This window comes from Chamaea fasciata, unplaced genomic scaffold (assembly GCF_029207755.1).
Source record: "Chamaea fasciata isolate MVZ Bird 193981 ecotype frontalis unplaced genomic scaffold, bChaFas1.0.hap1 SCAF_2, whole genome shotgun sequence".
Classification (NCBI taxonomy): Eukaryota; Metazoa; Chordata; class Aves; order Passeriformes; family Sylviidae; genus Chamaea; species Chamaea fasciata.
In genome coordinates this window covers 90,313,417-90,326,659 of record NW_027094087.1, presented here as the reverse complement: position 1 = coordinate 90,326,659, position 13,243 = coordinate 90,313,417, and the positions used below count along the sequence as shown (strand labels likewise).

General features: G+C 40.1%; 1 protein-coding gene across 6 annotated transcripts in view; it reads left to right on the top strand.

Moving 5' to 3' along the window:
• Positions 1-11,965, top strand: part of MCF2L (MCF.2 cell line derived transforming sequence like) — a 127,179-nt gene extending 115,214 nt beyond the window's left edge. For 5 of the 6 annotated variants that reach the window (XM_066176744.1, XM_066176743.1, XM_066176745.1 and 2 more), the window contains 11 exons: positions 211-432; positions 897-989; positions 1,459-1,537; positions 1,682-1,754; positions 2,954-3,069; positions 4,683-4,742; positions 5,090-5,164; positions 8,500-8,627; positions 9,247-9,359; positions 9,486-9,589; positions 9,715-11,965. In XM_066176744.1, coding sequence (XP_066032841.1) covers positions 211-432; positions 897-989; positions 1,459-1,537; positions 1,682-1,754; positions 2,954-3,069; positions 4,683-4,742; positions 5,090-5,164; positions 8,500-8,627; positions 9,247-9,359; positions 9,486-9,589; positions 9,715-9,809 — 1,158 coding nt within the window. In that variant the 3' untranslated portion in view covers positions 9,810-11,965. The remainder of the gene's footprint in view (positions 1-210; positions 433-896; positions 990-1,458; positions 1,538-1,681; positions 1,755-2,953; positions 3,070-4,682; positions 4,743-5,089; positions 5,165-8,499; positions 8,628-9,246; positions 9,360-9,485; positions 9,590-9,714) is intronic. The other variant, XM_066176746.1, reaches the window with a different exon arrangement.
• Positions 11,966-13,243: the final 1,278 nt, after the last annotated feature.

The window sequence follows — 13,243 nt, the reverse complement described above, 5'->3', positions numbered from 1 at the left end:
AAATGCTGCCTGAACAGTGTTGGCCAGTGAAAATTACATGTAAAAATTCAACACCGACTTCATTACATTTCCAAATCCAAAATAAACTCTGATATGAGAGATTATTGGCAACAACATACTTCTAAAGATGTGTTCAGAGTCTGTATTTTAATCTGATGTTATCTCTCTAGTTACAAATACCACTGTGGTTTGGGGTTTTTTTTGTTCCAGGGAAACCTGAATGAGCTGGGCAAGCTTTTAATGCAGGGATCCTTCAATGTCTGGACTGATCATAAAAAGGGTCACACAAAGGTGAAAGATTTGGCACGCTTCAAGCCAATGCAGCGACACCTCTTCCTCCATGAGAAAGCAGTGCTGTTCTGTAAGAAGCGAGAAGAAAATGGAGAGGGATATGAGAAAGCGCCTTCTTATAGCTACAAACACTCCTTAAATGTAAGACACTGATCAATCCTGACGGTCAAGGTACTCAGGGCTTAGCTTGTAGTAGTACAACATTTTAGTTTTATCTGTGCAAACCTGTGTTGCAGCATTGTACTGGGAACTTCACTCTTTCAGACAGACCTGACTGGTGCTGCAGGTCTGTGTTATTTTGTGTTGCTGTCTGTCCAGCCGAATGGCAGTTGCATTAATCACACAGAAAACATAGGGAAAGGTAATGTAAAAACCGTGAAGGATTTGGTGGTCTAGATTCCAAAAGCAACGTTTTACAAGTCTGTCTCAATCTAATGTACCTAAACGCAGATCACAAATTGTTAGCTATTCTTTTCCTTGTGCAAGAAGCCAGAGGGGGTTTTCCTTTTCAGAAATAAGGTACCAAAGAATACCAGTAGCTGCCTGCTTCTGTTTTTAACATAATTGCAATGCAGTAGGTCAGCTTTTGTTCTCTTTGCTTTCAGATGGCTGCAGTTGGAATAACAGAAAATGTCAAAGGTGATGCAAAAAAATTTGAAATCTGGTATAATGCGAGGGAAGAAGTTTACATTATACAGGTAAATAACATGGCCCTACATTAAAAAAAAAAAAAGCAGGGGGAGGGGAGCAGGAGTCTAACCCTAAGAAGATCTGGAGGTTTTTTTTGCTCTGTTATATCACTAATAGAGTGTGATGAGGAAATGTACGAGAAAAAAAGAAAACTAAATCATTTTTCAGTGGAAGAGTCTTCTGGGGGAAAAAATTAATCACATTTTGCAATATCCATAGAGAATACTCTATACACCATTACTATAGCTGTCACTGGAATAGTGGATGGCCTGGGAGATGGGGTTTGGCTGTAGCACATGCACAGCCTCTGCCTCAGCCTTTTCAGTCACTACAACCAGTTTCTGTTCATGGAAGCACTGGAGAGGGAGCTTTGTCTGTCCATCTTGAATGATTCCTCCGAGGCCATGCTTTGGCATGCAACTATTTGTGCAATAACTATTCTGTGCTTGATGGCTGATTGTGTTTATTTTTGGGTAGGCACCAACCCCTGAAGTTAAAGCTACTTGGGTAAATGAAATAAGAAAAGTGCTGACAAGTCAACTGCAGGCATGCAGAGGTAAAATCCTTTGGAGATTCTCTTTTCTTTTTCAATTTTTTTTTAAATCTATTTTTTCTTTGATCTTCAGATCCTGCCCTCTAGATGTTCCTGGTGCAAGACACAAATAAATTTTGATAGTTCTTTTTCTTTCCTCCATTGCAGAAGCTAGTCAACACAGGACACTAGAACAAACGCAGAGCTTACCTCTACCATTACCAGCATCATCTTGTGCAAGGTAGGTATGTTGTCACATCAACCTGGCTATCTTGTATATACTATATACTAATACAACTGATTTGCAGCTCTTCATCGCTCCTACCCCTTAACACTGGTCCTTGTGCTTTAAAGTTTTGGATTAGTTCTCTTCCTACTATAAAGCTGTAAAGCCTAGAGTTTATGCATCTCCAGAACTGTTAAACTGAGCAGCAGTAGCATGTGTTCTGTCTGTTGATAGAGAATGCCACAGAAATGTAATTTTCTGCACCAGCCAAAATCCTGGTGGTATTATGTGTCTGCTTGTTGAGCAGACACATTATATACATTACAGTCCAGAAAATAGAGTGTTATGGAGCAGCCTTTTTCTTCCTTCACTGTTCTTTTCCTTTACTTTTTTTCCCTTTTCCAATGTCATGTTACCTTCCTTTTTGTCTTTTTCATGGCTGTATCTTTTCTCTGTCTCTTGTTCTTTTACTCCAGTTATATTTTTTTTAACCTAAGTAATGTGTTAATTCCTGCAGTGTCCCAATTTCTGGGTGAAGTTTTTTTTTTTTTTTTTCCATCCCTCACCATACCAACATATATATTCTTCTGTTCCCATCTGTTGTTTTGCCCTTGCCTGACACCTCTCTTTGTCCTCTGCTACTCAGTCTGTTTTTTCATATGTGTGTATATACCTATCCATAAGCCCATGTGCTCATATCCATATGGTGTGTGCTCAAATATGTATTGGTAGCTCTCTGCTCTGCATCTTTTATGTACCTACTTTTTGCTCAGGGAGAATTTCCCAGATACATCATATTTGTGGAGTGTCTTTCTCTATCCTATTCCCAGCTGGAGCAGTGAGGGGAAGCCACTGCAAGGTCCCTCATTTCTTCCTGTGTTAAGAGCTACTGAGAGGCAGAGTTTATTCCTTTATCTTTCTTGTTTTATTTCTAGTACATTCAGGAGGAACCTGTTAGCTGCAAGTGAGTGGAATTTGTCCCGAGCCATCTTTCCAGTAACTCCCACTGCCATAGTACATGTGATTGCAGTTAGCCAGGAGAATTGTTTCTCATTTGTATGTTCTCATGGTCTTTAAATGCACAATCACCAATGACTTTTTCAGTCCTGGAAGCTACCATCTGGGAAGTAACAAATAAATTGTTTTCAGCCTATATATCTGTATGTAAAAGCCTGTGATTGGATTGATTGTTTTAATTCTCTTCTAATAAACAGTCCTTCACGAAACCACCTCAGAAATACCAAAAAAATGGAGGAGAAAAAAGCAGATCTCACAAGTGTAGAAGGTTGTGGCACTACAGTAGCACCAAAGTACCCCGAGAAAGGCAAAGGTGAGTTAGCCCATACATGTTGTGGTCTTTAATTGCAAGGAGCATGCCTGCACTGCAGATGCCCAGGCAGATCCACCGGCAGAGTAGCCACGGTAGTGCAGGGGAGGCAGCAGCACTCCTGAACGAGCAGAGCTTTGCTGTTGTCAACCCTAAGGCAGCCCACCCACAATGTGCTGCCCCAAGCTGCACCAGCATGCCGCTCCCATCTGCCCTTAGCTTGGGATTGATTTCTGCATTCCAGGTGTGGTGTGGACATGTGGACAGGCCCAAAGCTATCTTGAATGGATGGTAGCCAAAGGCAGGTGGGAACTGTTTGTTAGGAGGCCAAAATCTGCAGCAGGTCTTCTCTTAAAGCTGCCCAGCTTCTCAGGGTTCTCTTTCTCTGATAAAATTTCTCGGCATTACCTGACCTAAGAGGAATGGTTTTTTTTTTGTTTTGGTTTTTCTCTTTGATTTTTTTTTTCCCATCATGGAAATTATTTATTGAACCAGTGGCAGTACAAGCCCTTGCACAACAAGAACAACCAGATACTTGTGTTGTACCTGGACTTTCAGTTGTCCCTTCTCATCCTAACATGCAGATTCCATGGCACAGCTGCAAATGACTTTTTGCCTTGATCTTTTCATGGCCTTCTCCCTTTCTGTGTCTCTCTCTTCCTTTGTAGACAACACTAGCTCTACCTCAGAATGCTCTGTACTGTCAAAAAAGCGCTTTACGCTGCAGGGCTTTACTAACCTCAAAAGTCAGAAAGGTAACTTTAAAAAAAGGCTAGACTGTTTTCTGTGTAAGGCTGTAATTGAAGCATCACCTTGTATGTGTGTGTAGTGTGGTAGGTTTTCAGTGTACACACTAGCTTGCTCTTCCGAGGTCAAGCTAGGTTCCTTAGTTGGTGCCTCTGACAGGGAGATTTCAAGGGAAGCCAGCCCCAGAGTGGGAGGGGGAGATGCAGCTAGGAAAAGTGGGTCTGTGGAGATGCAAGAGAAGGAGTGTGGTTTCCAGTGCCTCCAATCTCACTGTCAAGGCCAAAGACAGAGTTTATAGTGCCCCATTCCTGTAGAAAATCTAGAGGAAGGAAGTTGTCTTCTGACCAGACACCTGGCCTGCTTCTAGCTTCAGTGGATCTGCCCCAAATGCACTAGTACTTGGCAAAAAGGAATCAAGGTGATTCTGTGAAAGTTTTACAGAGGATTATTTTATTGGCATCCTTGCTAACCAAATTCTCAAAGTATAAATAACTACAGCAGAATGTGTCTGACAATGTTGTTTTGCTGGATAGAAAAATAAGTAAGAATTTCCTTATTCTTCCAGAAATGGTCTTTTCCTCTTTTTTTCTAAAACAGGCAGTAAGAGTTTGAGACTTTTCTTGCTTCCTCCTGCCAAGTAATTACACTGGTATAGTCACTTCTTGCTTTGAAGAGCTGTCTTTGAACACTCTGAATTGCATTAAGATGATTTCACTTGTTCAAAAGCATGGTGTTTTTTCTTCCACAAGCATCTTTTCAGAATGCCTGTTTAAAACTCAATTACCTTTGAGTTCTTTCTGGAGAGACTCCAGGGTTGTGTATCTAATGCTATTGAGGTGAGCACTAATGTCCCATGCTTGCCTTGACAGAAACTCCATCTCCTTCTGCTAAAAGCCAGACATTGCCAATGATCCTTCTTACAGGACCAGGTATTGCTGTAGCACTAGAATTACATAAGAGTGATTGCTTAATTTGGTAATGTTTGTCTGAAATTGAAGTTAATTGTATTCAGTTGATGTCTAATCAATTTAGAAAACTTTACATGTATTTTCATGTATTACTGTAAAATAAATTTGTCAATTTCTCTTCAAATATCTACTTGTAAATATTTAATTCCTTCTGCTGCCATGCACCAGTGACAGCTAAAATTAGATTACAGAAATCCACTTGTTTTCCAGTGTAAACTCAAAGGTATTTAGCATGCAATCCACCTATTCTCTTTTTTCCAACTCTTCAATATCTCTTCTGTGTTTTTTACCTATTCATCCTTCTGCAGCTTCTCCTACCAGTCCTGACAAAAAAGCCAAACGGCACGAAGTAGTGAGTGACCCAACTCCTTTTGGTTTAAGAGGTACAGTGATGCCACATCTCGTACTCCACAAGTACCCACACATCCCTCATGTAATATGTTACATCATAGTGCTGAGAATACCTCTATGATGCTGTTGTGTGCAGGAGCATTGACATCAGCTGTGTTTTTCCAAGTGGATCTATGTATATTGGTTTTGATAGCACAACTGGTTGAAGTTTAACCTTGGTTTAAGTAAAGTAGCATACGGGTAACTCGTTTTTAGAAGACAGGGTAAAGAGATCTGTTGCTGAAGAAAGAGCCAGAAGCCATGTTTAATGGAATAACAGGGGGGTCTAGCTGCTCTGCAACCATGGTGTTCCTTGTGTTAGAATCCTTCTGTCACTGGGGCCCCTGTGGAGAGGATTTATCTTTTAAAAAAGCAAAAAAATTCCAAAGATATCACTGTCATAAGGAATTTCCATTTAGATCTGCATTTATTCCTGCAGACACAGACCTGTTGCATCTTTCTTTGGGTGATAGTAGGCAACTTTTACTGCCCTGTGAAGCCCAGATGACTTAATTGAACCTCTTGCAGCAATTTGCCTCCCAAACTGTTTCAATTAAACAACCCATTTCTAACCAGCAGTGCTGATGATGAAAGTTTGAGTAAAAATCCCTAGGGCTAATTAACTAGAGTAGTAGAGGGTACAAGGAGAGCAGTCCCCCTCCTCCTGACTCTTTCCACCACTATCTCCTTTGGAAAATATTAGTCTAAAGGTGAAGCTGTTTCAATCCCTACTGTCAGCCTCCTCTCCAGGTTTCTGAAGTCTTTATCTTGTGTGTGGGAATGGTGCAAGCTCAGCTGCTGTGCTGGGGAAACTGCAACACCATTCACCTTGCTGAGCAGCAGGCAATGTAATCCTGGCATAGACACATGCAGAAACACCACAAGGGTGGATATGAGAGTTACAAGGTTATTCTTCTGCTGGTAGCAGGCAGAACTCTTGAGATCTCCAGGTACCATGGAAATCCCGAGGGCCCAAAAATGTCTGAAAGAAAAGTGTGTTTTATGGCCTTTTCCTCGAGTGCTGGAATTTTCCACAGAACAGAGTCCTTGATCATTGCTGATTTACAGTAAAATTGTGTCCTTGGAACAGGCTTTTCTGATTTGGTGTTCTGTCCCAGAAGCATATTACTTTATGAAACTGCTAAACCAAGTAAATTAATTTAAAACATCTTCTAACCCCTCCTTCTGTCTTGCACCTTCCAATCTCTTTTCTCACACTTTATCTCTTCCCCTTCCCCAGCTCAAAGAGGGATAAACAGGGAGATGACCTGGGCATTTCAGAATGAAACTGCGCCTGGTGATGGCCACAGTGGAGCACATGGCCCCCATTCATTTCCTTTCACTGCTGTATTGCTCTGATTTATGCTGAAGTGAGCTCAAGGAATATGAATTAGTGTCAGAACTACATGTTGTAGGCTGATGATAGCTCTTTTAAGAAACCTGTCAGATTATTTCTGAAGATAAGCAGTTAATGAATTCGTGGTTTACCTGGCATTGTTAAATCTAAAATAATTTCTGAATAACCTTGTCTTTTCTCAGGTCTGCCTACCCTTTTCCTATCTTTCCTGCCTTTATAGGGAGCTCTGATGTAGTCCCACCCTGCAGAACACACACATGCAGATTGAATGTACATGCATAATTTCATGTCCATATTTTGCTAATACAAATACTACCATAGTGACAACCTTGCTTCCTAGGAGGAGTTGGGCTTTTATATAGACTCGTTAATTGTAGAGTTCCAGCTTGCCTGAGGAGTAGTATCATTGGTATGGCAGGACCAGGCCAGTCTGCTCTTAGCACATCAGCACAATATAAGAAAACAAAAAGGCTGAGGAACAAGAGCTGTTACCCAAAATGTACCCAAAACGTACCCAAGCTGTTAGCCAATGAGTGTGAGGTTACAGGCACTTAGAGTGATTTCACTTTCTTTTTCTTTTGTGCAACTCATTGGTTCTGTTTCCAATGAGAGCTTGGAACAATTAGGAGAAACCAAGTTTTCTTTTGTTGCATTGTTCTTAACTTAGAAATAACAGAAATAGTTTCAGCTGTGTCCAACAAGCCAACTACAAGATGTAAGCTTCCAAGGAAATTTTCATGGAATACAGCAGAAATTTATTACTCAGTTTCTTCACAGATAGAAGTTCATTCTTAACCCTGGACAGGGCCAAATGGGTCAGTACTTCCGATCTTGTGCAGGTCACTCAGCAGCATAGGCAAGGTAAAAGTCCCACTCCGTTTGGTGTGCTCTGGGTGTGATTCCTTTCTATGGTTTCTTTGGCTTTATTCTGATGCTACTCTGGTTTTTCCTAATGCACTGGCATGACCAGCTGTGTGACAAATGCCTCAGGAGCAGTGCAAAACAGAAATGCTGGTGCTTTCTCAGTTTAACTAACAGTTACATAAAATGGGAGGTTTGTTCTTCCTTTCATTCTTTTCATTGAGTTTCACTGTTGTTACTATTTGACTTGAAACAAAAGCTTGCTTACAAATACTTGTCTCTTTTATTATGACTTTTTTCATTATAAGCTCAACACATTTATTAGCAGCTGCTGAACTTTGTGTAAAACATCCCACTAATAAAACCTGAGGTAGTTTTATTTGGAAGAGGATTTTGTGCACTCTGGATATGATTCAGCTTTATGAGTAAATTAAATGCTTCACCCTGAGAGAGAAAACACAATAAATGACAGGCAGAAGATTGTTGTTGTGGTGTTTGCAGTTACTTCACAGCAAGGTAGTTCCGAGTACTTAATTATTCTTGTGTCAGACCTCTTAATAAATGGGCTACCTTGTCAGGTGAAGTACAGAGTGCTTGTAACTTGTGTGGAATTTCTTTGACAGTGCTTAACAGTGTGAAGGAGGCAATGCTTATCCATCCCTTACTCCAGCAAGGTGGTTAGGTCGCTTTGGGTGACAACCCTGTGTGTTCAACCTCTTCCCAAGAAGTGTTTTTTCCTGTCTTTTGCTTCCTCTCAAGAAAAAAGATTATCTATCCCTCATTTATCTTTGTATAATATATATTTATTATACAAATATTTTTTTATATTTGCTTTTCAGTTGGAAATTTGCATCCTTTCCATTCATTTCCCTTTAAATCAATCCAAAGGGCTAAATTCACTGCCATGCATTTCCTCAACTCTACTTCCTCAGATGGAAGCAGGCCAACTTTTGCCAGCAGTGAATTTCACCCAGTGACTGTAATAACCTCCCTGTGTCAGTTTTTCTCCTGTTTATGTTGATCACTTAGGAGCTTTTCAGTGGGGAGAACGTTTCTCCCAGTCAATGTCTCACTGCTGCAAAGTTAACTGTCAGCTGTTCCTTCCCCAAGGCTGGGCCAAACCCTCCCATTCTCTTGATGCATCCGAAGAAAATGACGGCTGGTCTAGTGCTGAGGAACCGCTGAATTCATCGGATGCGGAGGAAGAAGGAGGAGGAGGGGGAGGCGAGATGAAGCTGGTAACCAGAAATGATTTCCTGTGGAGCTGAGCAAGTGATACCAGCACAGTGTGGCGGGATACAGGAATGCTTTTGAAGCTGGCGGGAGGGAAAGTGCCTTGAAATGCTCAGCTGGGCAGAATTCCCAGGGCAATGGAGAAGAACTCTTTCTCTTAAATCAGCTGGGTGTTTGTCCTTTGGGGAGGTCCCTGTGTGCCTTTGCACACCTGCAGCCCAGCCAGTCGCAGCTGCTTGTGCCACGATATGGGAATCAGGAGATACAGTCATCAGGAGATGACTTGTTCAGTTACCGTGTCAATGGACTTCAATGCAGACACCATGGCGTGGGTTTGCCAGGTTTTCTGTTTCTTTTGGTTTTATTTTCTGTAGCCAAATGAATTAATTGTTGTAGAGGGAACATTTCACTGAATGTTTTTCAGGGAATGAGAATTAATGTATTGAATTTGCATATAATCAATTAGCAGAATTTTAATGCCACAGTATGTATATTTACACCATCTTCAGCATGTAGGTACATGAGAAAGAAGGGAAAAGTATTATAATTACATAAAAAAAGCTGCAACATACCTTAAAGTACTCAACAGAAATAATTTGTTTTCTTTTCTCTGTGTGCATTTAGACTCCTGGTAAATATACAGTTGTGACTGATTATGACAAAGGAGTTTCTGAAGAATTTACAGTGAAAAGTGGAGATCTAGTTCAACTGGTTCGTGAAGGGGAGGATGGACTTTGGTACGCAGATCTGTGTTTGGAAATTTTTATACGCAAAACTGGGTTTAGAAGGCAGGTGTTTAGGGCAAAACTTTCAAAGGCATCAGATGAATAAGTCTGACTTCTATTTTTTTTATGATTTTTTAGGTTTGTAAAGAACCTGAGCAGTAGTAGAGAAGGTTGGATTCCAGCAAACAATCTACTGATGCTCATAGGCAACTCAAAATCAGTTCAATCTTTAAGCAGTTCTGGTAGGCGATGTATTTTAAATAAGATGGTTGTCTCTTTAAAGATTCATATTATCAAAGAAAGTAATGAAAAACAACCACTATATAATATTTTCTTGTGGGTTTCTTTCCTCCCTTTCTTTTCCCAGAATCAGGCACCGCCTCCAGCAATTTGAGCACATCATCAAGTTGCAGTGACAGCTGCAATGTCAGTAGCACCAGCTTCTCTGACATTAAGGGCTAATATGAAAGGTTCATCCAACCTCCCTGGAAGGTAAATCTGGAGAGTTCCATTTGCTGCAGAGTTCTGGACATTGGACTTCATTGGAGAACCACCAGTACTGTGTTGCCAGCTCTGAATATTTTTAGTGGTGACTTTTACAGGTTCTCTCAGAAGATCTCAATGAAAAGTGCATGGAATGTGAAGTTGTAAATAAAAGTTAAATGATTTGAAATAGGATTTTGTAGAAGTTTCTGCTCTGAAGAGCTGTTAGCAGAAAGCACGTTTTCTCCTTGACACACAATCAGGTTTCTGCAGAACTGTATCATTTTGTACCAACCAGAATCTGAATGTGAGCAAACAAAATGTGTTCAATGCTAAATGCTCATTGCAAACAAATGACACTGTACAGGTTAGGTATGAGGAAAATAAATCCAAGTTTACAATTTCTTCTCCCCAAGAAACCCTTTCTCCAAGGACATACCTCGGTCAATGCAATGAATGGGACTCTGATGGCAACGAGGAAGGAGGTTTGGTCCACCCTTTTCTCTTGGTTTTTCAGGATATTCTTCTGCCTCCTAGAGGCTGGGATGCAGACATGGCCAATTCACTGACCACAACAACATCAAGAGAAATTATTACTTTATCCTTTCCAACATTTTAGTGATGTGCAATGGAATAGTTCTTTTCTGAGGTATTTTGTTTGGCCTCACAACCAAATTCTTTACCAAGATCACTGTGTTTACATAGCCTTGGCAATTTAGTAGTATCTTTTTCCTTATGCAGGTGCACAATGAAACACAAATGTTCTTATTCACTAAATGATTTTTTAATAAACAGTAATTGCATGGTTACTTTCAGCTCTCACAACAGGCAGAGGAAACTATTGTTACTGCACTGTGGGTCAAGAGCCTTCCTTCAAACAGTCCTATGAGGGCTGGAAATATTTTTAGTCCGCAGTGTTTGTTTCAGATTAATTGAAAGAGAAAAAAGACCCAGTGACATAATTTTTCTATAAAAGGGGAGCACAGGAGGAAAAAAAAATCTCAAAGAGTCAGATTTATGCTACAGATAAGTATTATAAATTTTTTAAAGGAAGGTTGATGCTAAATTTGCCATTTTCAGGGTATGTTGTAAGCCGATATTGTACATTTTTACTTTGTCATTCTTTGCACACCATCCTTACAAACAGTACAAAACTAAATGCATGTATAGAATACTGTGTTCATTCCTGTCCATCTCTCAAATATTTTTGCATATATGAAAAGAGGTTTCTAACTGATTCATACACCACATTATTTAAAAATAATGGGGACATGAGGAGCATGACTTTTCAGAAGCACTAAGCACTGCAGATTAGGTCAGTGGGAACTGCTGTTAATCATCAGACTCACTGGTGGCTGAGCCCTGAATTCTGTCTTTATGCCATATGAGAATTTTGTGTTTCAGAGGCTGCAGATTATAAAACTTAAATGACAAACACTCCTCAGAATGATGCAGAAGCAACCCTAACCCAGACGCAATCAAAATGCAGCTGACCATGGTCAGCACAAACTGAAGCATGTATATACACACACATATATTTATGCACATATATGTGTGCATGTATATGCTTGTGTGTATATATCTGTGTGTGTAGATATGTATATGTGTGTAGATATGATGTATCAATGTAAAAGATGTATTTATAGTCTTCATGCTGCTGAATGTGTCACTTTACAATTCATAAATAATTAGTTTTCTTGCAGTACTGCAATATAAATGCTGATCAGGGTTTTACTTCAGGCGTCTTTTTCAACACGGAAATCCTCTGATCTTTTTTATTATTCCATATAATACTGTGCTGACCAGGAATATTTAGTCTGATATTTAACAATGGAATAGCAACATGAGATTCAGCTTATCTTATCCTCATCTATGTAAGTTATTTTGTAAATTATCTGTAACATAATTTACTTATATATTGCTGTCATTGCTAGGATGAGACTGTTGTTTCATTTCTCACTGCAGCCTCATTTGTGTTATTTCAATGGTTTTTCCACATCATTGCACTTTAATACAACCCATTTCACCATTTCCTTTTTTACTGCTGTTGTGAATTAGAAGTTCAAAGTCAGAGATCTCTACTGTAATTAATTTGAATAAATTTCAGCACTTCTTGCTGAATGCCTTTATATAGACATGCTCTGGGGTTTATTATTTTGTCGCCAAGTCTTAAAAGGTTTTTGTGAGTATCATATTAAAACAGAGAGAGGTTCTAGGATTTGGAACAGAAAACTAGGTCTGTATATTCAAATCCTCAGCCTAGTCATTCTGGTACCATCTCAGAAAAACACCATTTCACCTTGTGGTCATGTCTCATTTAGTATCGTGTGCCTGCCACTAGGGAATTAAAGCCTGGCTGCAGGCTGAGGAAAAAAAATGAAAGCCAGTGCCAGGTAGTTGGACTGATTCCCTTTTTCCCACACACGCTCATCTGAAAGAGAGCACATCACTGTTAGGTTTTCCCAAAGAAAGCTGTGTATCCACGGATCCTGTGGTATTAGCAGAGCAAGTTGGAGGTCTACATCTGGCCACAGCTGGGTGAGAAACAAGACACCATGTTCACTCTTGCTGCACCTGAAGAGGAACATGCTTGTACATTCATTGATTGATGACTTTAAGGACCATCATGCCATGCCAGGTGAATTTCACACTGACTGGAGTGATTTGGGCTGAGCTGTTGGCCCTGTGCATTACACGATCCAGTTACAGCGTTACGGAGACTTGATTGCTTTCTGTTTACTCTTGATCTAGTCATCCTAACAGCTCCCTCTGTAACAGGTAGTCTTACTTTTCTGAGCAAAAGGAGGTTCAGCCTTTTTGAGTAGATTCACATCATACTTGTTAAAGCAAAAGAACGAAATAATTGCAGCCCAAATGTACCTTAATAAACAGGAAAAGTAAAGGGTTTTTTCTATGTAAAAACCTAATAATGATTGGTTTCTTAGAGCACTGGCTCAAAGTTGGGGCACAGACTGTTTCATAGATACAGAAGCAGTTTGCTAGTTGGAATATAAAACATTTTCTCCATCCTGCACAGATGTTATCATTGAGCAAAACCAAGGAAGTTGTACCATAACTCATTTACATCACCTAACTCAAAATGGCAGGAACTCCCATTCCCCTTCTCAGCGATATGTTAGATGTTAGTATGAACTCCACTGTGAAGGTTGGAGTGTCCACACAAGTCCCCAGAATTGGCAGTCTCCCTAGATGTGTGTGGCAAGAACCAAATCTGCCTGGTATAATGAAGCAACCCAAATCCAGGGGTATTTGGGTAAATTCAGGTAAAAATAATCAGATCCCTTAGTTAAGGATGCAGGAATAGAAGAGAGAAATTCTGTGGTTCCCTAAGACTTTGTGTAAACTGTTTTTACCAAAATAAGACATTTAGTTACTGAAGTGTCTTCTCTGGG